Source organism: Notothenia rossii, assembly GCF_949606895.1.
Source record: "Notothenia rossii genome assembly, chromosome: 3".
NCBI lineage: Eukaryota > Metazoa > Chordata > Actinopteri > Perciformes > Nototheniidae > Notothenia > Notothenia rossii.
Window position 1 is genome coordinate 10,044,469 of NC_136901.1, and position 12,110 is coordinate 10,056,578.

A 12,110-nucleotide genomic window follows, 5' to 3' on the forward strand; every position below is an offset into this window, starting at 1 on the left:
CTGTAAGTGCAATCGTCCTTATTGTTAGATGAAACATCACAACTATATTGCATGCAGTTAAGGCAGTAACTGACTAGGCCGAGGCCACCTAAATGAAAAGGTATTTTGTGATTGTGCAAGCTGCACTAGTACAAACTAGTACAAGATTTCTGTTGACACTGACAGCTTACTGTACTCTATGAATGTCAGACTTCTCTACCTACATTTCTATCACATTGGCATTTTTAGATTCTAAATCTATCTGCTAAACAAGTACTTTTACTTTTGGTACATTAAGTATATTTATGCTAATACGTTTGTACTTGTACTTGAGACAAGTTTTGAATGCAGGACTTGTAATTTTAACAAGAGTATTACTACACTCTGGTACTTCTAATTTGACTAAGTACCAGATCTGAGTACTTCTTCCACCTCTTTCTACCAGACTAGTATTTTATTTTAGAGTTTAGGATGCAGCAAGTGTGCATTTCAAGCCAGGAGAGGTACAACCACCATGTGAACACTAGAGGGCGCTGCTGTATTGACAGAGACAGATGTGCAAAGGAAGTTTTTTGTGCAAGTTAGTGCGTTTCTGACTAGAGTAATGCTTGTTCTTGCTTGCAGGCTTAAATCCATAAGTCTTCTTAGCCTCATTTAAAAGCATCATGTAAGTGATTTGTACAAATACCCTATGGTAGAATTGTATGTAGCAGATTCACTATATTTAAATAAATCAGACAGTCAGTGTGTTTAGGGAAAATTTGTCAAATTCTCCTTTAATGTGTTCCTTAAATGTAGTTTGTTTATTACTGGTACTGATTGAACAAGGCTTGGCATCACTGCTCGTACCCACATATGATTATCCGACTGTCTGCAGGCACCCTATCATCTCTACTAGTCTGTATTTGTCTGTGAAAACACAGCACATATTTGGATTACACATCCTGTGAATGCCAAACTAAAGTAGGATGAGTGATGACTGAGAAAACGTTTTGTTGGCAAGCTTTTGTGGTGATTTGTTCTATTATTACAGCTGGAGATCCCTCTAAATCTCAATTAAGTTGAACAGTTCTTGTGAAAAAGGGAGACCTGTTTAGACCATTCAGTCTTTTTTCCAAAAGGTTTCCATATACAGTTGCAAGAAAAAGTGAACCCTTTGGAAGTATCTGGATTTCTGCATAAGTTGGTCATAAAATGGAGGAAGCCACTGCTTTCCAGAAAAAACATTGCTGCACGTTTGAAGTTTGCAAAAGGGCACCTGGATGTTCCACAGCACTACTGGCAAAATATTCTGTGGACAGATGAAACCAAAGTTGAGTTGTTTGGAAGGAACACACAACGCTATGTGTGGAGAAAAAAAGGCACAGCACACCAACATCAAAACCTCCTCCCAACTGTGAAGTATGGTGGAGGGAGCATCATGGTTTGGGGCTGCTTTGCTGCCTCAGGGCCTGGACAGATTGCCATCATCGACGGAAAAATGAATTCTCAAGTTTATCAAGACATTTTGCTGGAGAACTTAAGGCCATCTGTCCACCAATTGAAGCTCAACAGAAGATGGGTGATGCAACAGGACAACGACCCAAAGCACAGAAGTAAATCAACAACAGAATGGCTTCAACAGAAGAAAATAGGCCTTCTGGAGCGGCCCAGTCAGAGTCCTGACCTCAACCCAATTGAGATGCTGTGGCCTGACCTCAAGAGAGCGATTCACACCAGACATCCCAAGAATATTGCTGAACTGAAACAGTTTTGTAAAGAGGAATGGTCCAAAATTCCTCCTGACCGTTGTGCAGGTCTGATATGCAACTATAGGAAACGTTTGGTTGAGGTTATTGCTGGGTCAACCAGTTATTCAATCCAACGGTTCACATACTTTTTCCACCCTGCACTGTGAATGTTTACATGGTGTGTTCAATAAAAACATAAAACATATAATTGTTTGTGTGGTTTTAGCTTAAGCAGACTGTGTTTGTCTATTTTTCTTGCAACTGTAATACTCCTCCACCTCTGGAAATATTGTGACTGGGTTGCAGCTACTATAGCCATGGTGATGAAGCTCAATGAATTTACGACGTGCAAGAATGGACATGTTACCATTTGAGATGTCGAGAAAAGTCTTCTCCTGTATTTGAATACACAAGAATAACCTTTATTCAAATATGTGCAAATGTTTCCAATCCCAAACCAACCTGTGTTTTGTCTCCATCAGGTAACACCCCCCCCCCCCCCCCCTCCCCTCCCTCCATCATGCTTGGGACAGCTGGTGACCTTCGACCTGGCACAGATCATGTTCCATGCATTTCTGGTGAGGAAACAATGTTTTTGCTTTTCAAGCTTTTTGATCAAAGACCGTAAAGGTGATGAGAATACTCTGAAACAGATGGTAGCTTACAGCGGTGAGTTGCTTTTGGGATTTTGATATGGTGTTTTAAGCCTTGCTAGTGGCATGACTCTGGGCAATGAAGAAATGTAAGTCTGCCTGTCAGTCCAACACTGTATTCCAGACGTACATTGCATTGCATTTAGCTGACGTTAATGTCTCAACAATTATTTAATAGATTTTTCATGAAATGTTGCTCACGGTCAATATTAGATGCATTCTAATGACATATTATCCAGCACAACACTTCAGTTTACAAATGCCTGCAATGCTAATAACATTTAGCATCAGGTTAACCTTTGCTGCATTTATGTGATATCGGAAAAATTGGGGTGGAAAAGCAAGCAAATCATTTTGTGTTCATGTGTCTGCGTGGCAGATTTAGGTAACTGTTGGGTTGATAGTAAGAGACCTTTTTAAAAATATGTAATGTTACATTTTTGATATTGTATTGATAACTGTTGTCTATGCATAATGACCTAGATTAGTAATACAAGTTATTTCTTATCATTAACCCTGATAACAAGTCAGAGCAACATTTTTGTAAATGCAGGGAATGTACTGGTATAGCAACAAGTGTAACACATAGAAGCTCAAATATAAAAGCTATCAAAGTGTTATTTACACACTCTGAGCAATAAAAGACAACACAACTTATTTATAGCGCCCATGTTGTTTCCACATTATGACTTAAAGTTAATGAAACACACCAAAGTCAAAAGAGCGACTTCAAAACTTGTACATTTTGATCATCCGAGGATCCCATAAAAGCAGCATTTGTGTTTGATGCTCGCAAACATTAGCATGCTTAAAGACAATAACTGCCAGGTACAAGACAAGCATGTCATATTTGAAACTCATGCTTTTAATCTGTGATTGACAACGTATACTCCTCTATCTGAATACCTGTGGAACAGCACCCAGTAACACATTCCTATAATATACCATGACTGTTCCACTTAAAGGATTATTTTCAGTTTGACCTCGGTCGGTGCAGTGGCTGTCAGCTCTCCTTTAGATCAGACGGGTATGAAAACCTGTTGAGACGTACATATCTGCTTCGCTGCTCTGAGTACTCTTATGTGGGGTTCACCTGCTAACAATCAACAGCCTCCGTTGTCAGAGCTGTAACTATATGTTGAAGGAACATGCATTATCTTGTAAAAACAGTGGTTAGACAGAATGTCACAGGAAAGATACCTGCAGGGGTTAGGGGATATCAAAGAGCTAAGTGGTGGCTTCCACAGTGTCATAAAAGAAAGCCTCACACTTGTTCTGTTTTTCCTTCTCCTTTTACACCACACACATGGACACAGGCGATCCCCCCCACCCCCCCTCCACCCCACCCCCCCGGCAAGATGTCAATCAAATATTCACGTACCAAGAGACTCAGAACGACCACAAAGAGACATGAACAGTCTGCAAAGAGACACAAGATGATAAAAAAAAATAGACTTTTAATAACTTAAAAGAGTCTCAAATAAACAACAAGTACATAATTATAATTACATATAGACTCAAAATGACAACAAAGAATAGCACAATGATTATAAAGAGGCTCTCAATGACTACACACTGAAACAAAATACACAGACTCGAAATAATTACAAATCAAAATGAATACAAAGAGACCCTAATTGACTGCAAAGAGACTCAAAATGACAACATAGAGAGATTCGTAAGGAGTGCAAAGAGACTCAAAATGACAACATAGAGAGATTCGTAAGGAGTGCAAAGAGACTCAAAATGACAACATAGAGAGATTCGTAAGGAGTGCAAAGAGACAGAAAACAACATCAAACTATGAAGTCTTTAAAAACGAAATGATGTGGTGTTATATACCAAATACCAGGTCTTGCTTTTTATTGATGCCCTTTATTGGTGTCTGTATCTACTTAGAGCATTACTGTGTTTTTTGTTTTTTTAGATCAATCCGTCCTTATTCATCTATTTAAATATGCACGTTTAAAAGAATGGGTCTTATAATTTAGAGACACTGCTTAGAGAACTCATTATTTCAGAATCCCTGCTTTGAACGAAAGTAGGATCTTAGCTTTGAAACTAAATGCATTTAAAAAGGATTGTTACTATTAAGTGGATTTCCAGATACGCTATGTTAGCATCCTATAACTTGATATTCTTTAGTTTTCCATTGGTTTCTGGTATCTCATATTGAAACACAGTCGTTTGCTGAGTCCTAGATTTGCTAAATTGTGTATATTATACAACAAAAAGAGTGAAGAATTAAAGTTTTATTAATTTAGTAGCCAAAGTTGTACCTTTTTAAAACTTTAAGGTCAAACAAGCAATAACAGCATCTTCTTATTTCTCATTACAAACTAGCACACACATGCTTTGCATAATCAGGTCTCCTCACGAAGGACGGAGAGCGGAACCAGATTTAAGGAGACCTATTTTTCAGGGGAAGCATTCTTGAGTGACAGCTCACCTTTCCTTGCTTTCAGGAGTACAGTAGGCAATAAAAACACACACAGTCATCCCTGTTGCAGAGTTATGTGAATCCAGTTTCAGCTTTTATGGCTGCAGACAGTCTCATGGGATGTTGAGACTCCTCTGATCCGGGACTGCACAGGAATTATATTGAGATTAAAGAGTTATGAGACTTTTCTTTGGAGCTGAAAAGAAACACGCACCAGGTTTCAATAAGAAAACGGGGCTCATTCTGAAGAAAGTCAACTGTGATAACCTTCAACGGGTGGCTTTCAAGAGAACTCTGGATGTCATGGGTCAATGCACAAAATCTGACTTTTCTGGAAATAGTAGTAAATTCCATTCACAATGTTGAATGTGACCGTAGACAAAAAGACAAATGTCAGAGGATATAAATATGGACTTAGCTGTAAATGATAGTGGCACTTGCCTTCGTACGGATTTACTTCTTTCTGTCGTCTAGAAATTTATGTTTTTCGTGAATTATGCCAACAGAAAGACAGCTCTCTGTGTTTTTACAGATGAATCACGCTACGCTGCTTTTGCAAGGTGTGATGCCTGAGGGTATAAATCACCTATACAAACTATTCCAGCTTTCTGGATTATCCTGGAGGGCGAGGCCCCTGAAAGCCAAAGAAAAGAAGACACCAACATAATGGCAGCTATACTAGATGTTTTCATAACAACACTGGATAGACAGATTATGTGTAATGTGAAAGATGTAGCTTGCATTCTGCAGTTTCTCTCTTTGGAGCTTTATAGTGTCTTTGAGCTCATTGTTTTGGTTAATTCCAACAACTTTACTGTTTCGGTTCAGCTCTCAAAGTTCCATTGTTGTCTGCAACAGGCAGCTCCAAATATTCACTACCTTCCCAGCCCCAAATCCCAAATGGCAGACAGAGAACCTGAGCAACTAGCTAGAGAACAGAGCAAGCATTTTGAAGCCAGATTTTGGTGGGGACGAAACATAGCTAAAAGCAGTCCTGATGCAACCAGCTGTGAGCTGAAACATTGTATAGGCGACTTTTGCATTCGGTTCATTATGAAGATTTCCAGCTTACACCACCAATGTAAATTCAAAATTCTCCAAACAGTACAGTTGCGGTTAGCATCCATGTCTGTCCTAAATGCCATAATAATAGTTTCTTAAGAACATGTTTTGTGAAGTTATGTTGACTTTGACCCTCGGTCCAAATGGACGTTTGTGCTAAGACATTCCGGAGGTATTGCATTCAGGAGAAAGAGACAGATGGACAACCAGCACAACATAATGCCTCAGGACTTTCATTTAACAGTTCAGTAAAAAGCGAGACTATGTAACCTTTGCTAAAGAGCACCACAGTGGCAAAAGTAACAATTAGAGTCATGGTAAATGCTAAAATACAGTGTAATGGTATCAAGTCCTCAGAAATATCTATCTTAATTAAGATAACATTAGATGGAGATTTTTTGTAAGAATGTGACCTTTACTTTTTCAAAACTAACAAAATAATACTTTATATTACAGTGATTTTGCCAACAAACAGTAGGACTCAGTCAACATTTGTAAAATGCCTAACTCTTCACAAATATGACCAAGGACATGACCTTGGTGTCTTAATGGGTGCTCCCATTAACCCTAACCCTAACCTAACCCAACACATTTACAACACATTGAAAAAATGTTAAATTCTAACCAGCTGTCTTTGACACATTGCTTTTACTCCCAGGGGATTTGCTTTCACTCCCTGTTTTTAAATAGTCCAGCACAAATACAAAATGACACTTTCTTAAGAAAAGGATAGGAAGGGGGTGCACTCATTGCTCTGTCATGATGAGGGCTGTCTATACGCTGTACCCCTCCCACACACTCCCCTAAATGGGAGTGAGTGATTTTGAAAGAGGGCAGGACTTCCCTTAATTTACTGCCAGTTTTGAATGGCTTGAATTGAGTCTCATTGGATGCAGAATACAGTGTGAACCTTTAGTAACATACTGCCACTGGTGCTGCTGCTGCTGGTGTCCCTTCAACGTGCCTTGACCTTCAGACTCAATCAGGATCCATCCCTGAAGAGCACACTCGGCTGGATGCTCAGGACATGGAAACAAACCAACTCTGAATGAAGAATCCTTCTCCTTTTCCCTACTTGCACTTTTCCTGAACTTCCTCACTGCCAGGAGAGCTCTATAGAGCTGAATACATTGGAAAGCTAAGTCAGCAACATTGTGAGTTATGCATGCCTGATGCCTGAGTCTCAAAGCCTCATGCTTGTTAAAGCTTGTTCTCTGAGTTTTTTTCTGGAAGGTATTAAAATGTGAGGACGTGTCAGGGTCTTTTTATCCATCTGTGTCTTCTCTTCATCTCTCAGGGAAGTCATGCTGCCTTCTCTGCACTGGCTCCTGCTCCTCTGGGGACTCCAAGGTCTCTGTGCACAGGACTATGATGAAGACTATGAGGAAGAGGTGGTGACCACTAAGAAGAAGCTCAAAGTAATTCCCTCCAATTCCATAACGCAGAAATGTAAGTATTTTTTCTACATTTGCCCCGGGGCTGTTTCATTGTCTATTTTACACAGATACAACTAGGTAAAGTGGCATGGAGTTTGTGAAGGCAGAACATCTTTCACTTTTTTCATCACCGGGAGAAAAAGCTGCTGCCACAGGTAAAAAAAATTAAATCGAACATGATACTCAACAAGGACATCGCTGGAGGATGCAATCCACTCGGATTGATCATATCTCTAAAGCTTCTCGGAGCCATCCATCTCCTTTGTGACCGCTCAGTGCTCTGTTACCCAAATGTTTTATACGCTCAGAATCCTGGTTCCCCAGGCGCATTCTCTCGGTGACATATTTCCGCCAAGATTAATGTGATTTATCCTCAGCCTCTATTAGATCTGTGACCTCCTTCCTTTGCTGAAGGTTGGTGCGGCAAGTTAAGATGCTTTTATTCCCTCTTAAAAATGTATGTCACATTCATGAACTTATCACACTTTTCCGGAAAAGGAAGCCTATAGAGCCTAAATAGTCAGTAAATCACCTTTACCCCTCCTGAAGGCTCCATAGATAAAGATTTATCCCTGACTCATAAAATCCATTTAGCTGTGAAGACGTGTATCTATATATTTGGCTGGATATGAAAGTCTTTTTCCTCAAACCAACTACAATATATCTTGTTCAGACAAGTTGAACGGCCATACTGTGTTGATATGAGAGTAATTGTGATGTGTTTTGATTGTAAAGGTCCAGACAAGTAACTTGGAAACAGAAAATTCATGAATAATACATCATGTGCAGTTAACTTGTTGGTTTGTTTTCTTCATCACAAACAATTACAAATATCATCTTATGATGAAATGCCAACAAGTAATGATATGTAATCCTTTTAGTTTCCCCTTGTTTACAGTCTAAGCTAGGCTAACCAGTGTAAAGAGTGTTAGATCTTCTCACCAAACTGAAGAAAAAAAAATAAGGCCCCGATTATACTGGGTTGTTTTTTGTGATTGTTGATAGGCAACCACCAAATCACCTGTTAGGCTCTCCATTCCTCTGACCACAGGGCTGAAAGCATGTTAGCTACAGTAACAGTAGTTGCGGCTATTGCAGCTAGTGCAATGTTGAAAGTGAGCTAACGTTAGCTTAGCGCAAAACACCACAGAAGGTCCAACTCTCAAATGAATCAATTACTTTTCTGCTTTGAGTCTTTTTAACTTGAGGGCAATCTTGTAAAAACTCGAGTCACATTGAGCGTACGATTCCACGAAAATGCTTCACTGTAATAAAAAATAATTATAAAAGTGTCCAAAGCGGCCGTCTGAATCAGCAAACCCTTATTTCTTTCTTTTGATATCATTGCTAAGATTTCTTTTCTTCCTTCCTTAGCACTCATAGATGAAGATTGCAGTTTGGAGATAGCCTTCCTGATCGACAGCTCGGAGAGCGCCAAGGACAACCATGCCCAGGAGAAGCGCTTCGCCTCGGACGTGATGGGCCGGCTCCAGAACCTTCGGCTGCAGACTGGCCGGGGCCTCAGCTCCAGGGCCGCCCTCCTCCAGTACAGCAGCCATGTCATCATAGAGCAGACCTTCAAACAGTGGAGGGGTATTGAAGACTTCAAGGCTCGAATCACACCCATCGCGTACATCGGTCACGGCACCTACACCACCTACGCCATCACCAACCTCACCCGTATCTACCTGGAGGAGTCGGGTCCCAGCAGCATCAAGGTGGCCGTCCTGCTCTTCGACGGCGTCTCACACCCGAGGAACCCAGATATATTTTCCGCCGTGGCTGATGCCAAAAACCAGGGCGTCCGATTCTTCACCATCGGCATCACACCTGAAGCCAATGAGCAGGCCAACGTAGCCCAGCTGCGGCTAATCGCTAGCTCCCCTGCCTCCCGCTACCTTCACAACTTGCAGGACCGAAGCATTGTGGATAAATTCATCAAGGAGATTGTGAGTAAAACATACATGTTGTTTTTGTTTCAGATTTGATGACGAATTTTCAATAGTGACATTGGTCAAATCAGCTTTCTGGTTTTAGATGCTATGCATTTATAAAGTCATTGATTTGGACAAAAATAAACTACAAAGGTACTTTAATCATTTGTGTAATTGCATATATTTTTATTTTTTGTTTATTACCAGTAATGCAAACTAGATTTTTAGCTTCTCTAACTTCTTCATTCCCCCAAAAAGCAAGTCCCTACAAAACCCACTGCTTTATTTTTTACCCCATTACATCACGGATGAACACCTGCCACCTGCTGCCATAGTAACAGTTCTGCTGTCATCACTGTAAGATAAATGCATCCTGATTCACTCAGTTGGGCGAAAAAATGTCTTTGAAAATTCTTTTTTGCACAAACGTGTGTTGGGAATTACCCCAAGACAAAGTTTGTCTTCATTCCCAGTTTTTTATCGTGAGTGATTTGGGTCACTTCCATGAACTGACGGTTAATTTCCACTGACATAATTAGAACATGTGCTGCGCAGCAACATCCTGCAGACACAACCAGGCTGCTGGCTGTAACATATGCTCCGTGTTATAAAACTCCTTGTGGGAAAATCGGGTGCAGTGAGAGCACAGCATGAACATGCATGCACGCTACATTTTTCTACCCGCTCCACAGACACCACTTCAAACTCTTAATGTTGACACAGGTGGTATACGTCCAAATATGATAAGGGGAAACTTTATAGAAAACTTGCATCGAGGCTCCGACAGCATTGATCCTGACAGCCTGCAATTCTGCTGGCATGCAAGAGCCCAGCAGCACACTTTCATCTCATTGCCCTCCATGAGCAGCATCTGTGTGTCATCAGAAAGTTCCTCAGCTGAGACACTGTCTTTAATCTTTCAGTCTCAGCATTTGACCACATCACTCCCCTGTCTGTTGTCTTCAGACACCCCACCCCGACACCGAAACATCCCCAGAATGCTTAGCGAGGATATTTTACCCATCAATGCATGTGGTTTGTTTTTCGTCTCATTGGAATTGTGACCATTCCTCCTTGTGTAGAGAATGTGGTTAGCTTTGAAGAGAAAAACAAAGTGTCTGGTGAAAATCGGAGCTTTGCCAAGACGAGGAAACGAAGGATGTGAATCCACTTGCAGAAACAGGTGGAGGAGGTCGAAGGCCTGAACCCAAGCCAGCTGTGGACACGTTTAATTGGGTGTTTGGGTATCAGGTGCTTGGGGCTCTAATAAAATCTTACAATCTAACTTTGAGACCAGAGGTAAATGGTTTAGGTTACTTTATTTGTACGTAGGTAGATTTTGGGTTGCGAGGCATCCATTTTTAGACAAACAAAATACCACAACAATCATAACCTAAACCACGAAAATAAAATGACAATAAATAAGTATTGCTTTCATAGTATCTGTACAACTTTGTTCATCTGATTGATGGCCGCTGGAAGATGTTTTTATTTCTGCATGTTCATCACTTTAGGACCATAAACCTCCGGGTTGTATCTCTATTTAAAAATGGATGTATCCGCTTTACTGTCTGGTTTAACAGGGACCACGGATTAAGCTGAGAGTCATCCATCAGTCCACTTCGACAATATCTCAATTGTAGTCTTTGATTCTTGTGATCTGCTCTGACAGTGTGTGCTGGGGGGGGGGGGGGTACATGAACCATATGGTCTCAGTCTGACAACATCTTGACATTCTTCTGTTTCTTGCTCCACAGACGGCTCTGGCAGATGAAGGGGTAAGTCTCATGACTGAGCTTTTTTCTTTGCACATTTCTTGATTTATGTCCCCAAATGTCTGACTCTTCTTTCCCTGTGTTTGAAGTGTCCTCTGGCCCAGAGCAAGTGTGCTTGTGACAAGGGTGAGAGGGGACCCAGCGGCCCTGCTGTGAGTATGAATGCATCATTATGATTATTAAGTTATTGTTCGTCCCCCTTTCTCATTATATCAGAATTGATTGGAAGGGATCATTTTAATTTCATTATAGACACTTTGAAAAAGTCAGAAGTATCTTTTTTTGCGTTAGTTGATTTCAAACTGTTGATAATTTAGCCACTTGTTAGCTTGTTTTTGAAGCAGAACAAAAGCTGAATATGTAAAAACCATAAAAACCATCACTTCCAAGTGAAGCGCTGTAGAGGACAGCACAGCTGACAAAAGGCTCCCTAGATGCCAACAGGCTACATAATTGCAGGGTTTTGGGGAGCTTTAGTAAATCATGCGGTTTTGAGTATCTCTGTTTCCCTGCAGCAGTGTTAGTAAAGCAAAATACCTTGCATTCCTCTTAAAGTTTATTGAGAACAGGCCTAAACAGATATGTACATGGGTAATCAGGAGGATCATGTCTTTCCAAAGAACCCAGCCACTTGGGATTGTCTGAGGACAAATGCTCTCTGGATAGGAGGTTACATGCACAACTTTCTTCTTCTGCCAATGCCTTTTATTACACAGTGAAGGTCAGCGGCAATTAGACGTAGTGGTTGGGCTTTGATGTATTTTCACAGGATGAGAACAGAGTAATTACCCCTTTAAACTTAATGCTCCGAACAAAAAGCTGTTTCACATCAGCCGCAGCGCACTGACAGACAGGGAGATATTTGAAAGATAACAACATGCACGATGCATGGAAACAGAGAGAAGAGCCAGACAGTTGTTGGGGTGATTCCTCTCACACACATACAGACAACTGGATAACCCCTCTGACTCATCTGCGCCCAGACTTCACCAGAGCTGCACAACATTTTGCTGCAACATGGAGCCGAGGGGTCAAGAAAAAGATCTCTTGAATTGCGTATCGCAGAACACAAGGCAGCTAACAAGAAAAAAGACTCTTCTA

At 40.8% G+C, this 12,110-nt stretch overlaps 1 protein-coding gene across 3 annotated transcripts in view; it reads left to right on the forward strand.

Moving 5' to 3' along the window:
• Window positions 1–2,224: 2,224 nt before the first annotated feature.
• The window catches only part of LOC307031837 (uncharacterized protein), a 30,064-nt gene continuing 20,178 nt past the window's right edge, over window positions 2,225–12,110 (forward strand). The window contains exons 1-5 of one of the 3 annotated variants that reach the window (XM_079669302.1): window positions 2,225–2,287; window positions 7,162–7,313; window positions 8,675–9,249; window positions 10,992–11,012; window positions 11,099–11,161. In XM_079669302.1, coding sequence (XP_079525428.1) covers window positions 2,277–2,287; window positions 7,162–7,313; window positions 8,675–9,249; window positions 10,992–11,012; window positions 11,099–11,161 — 822 coding nt within the window. In that variant the 5' untranslated portion in view covers window positions 2,225–2,276. Of the gene's footprint in view, window positions 2,288–3,889; window positions 7,019–7,161; window positions 7,314–8,382; window positions 8,454–8,674; window positions 9,250–10,991; window positions 11,013–11,098; window positions 11,162–12,110 lie in introns of those variants that run through there. The other 2 variants (XM_079669303.1, XM_079669304.1) reach the window with 2 other exon arrangements.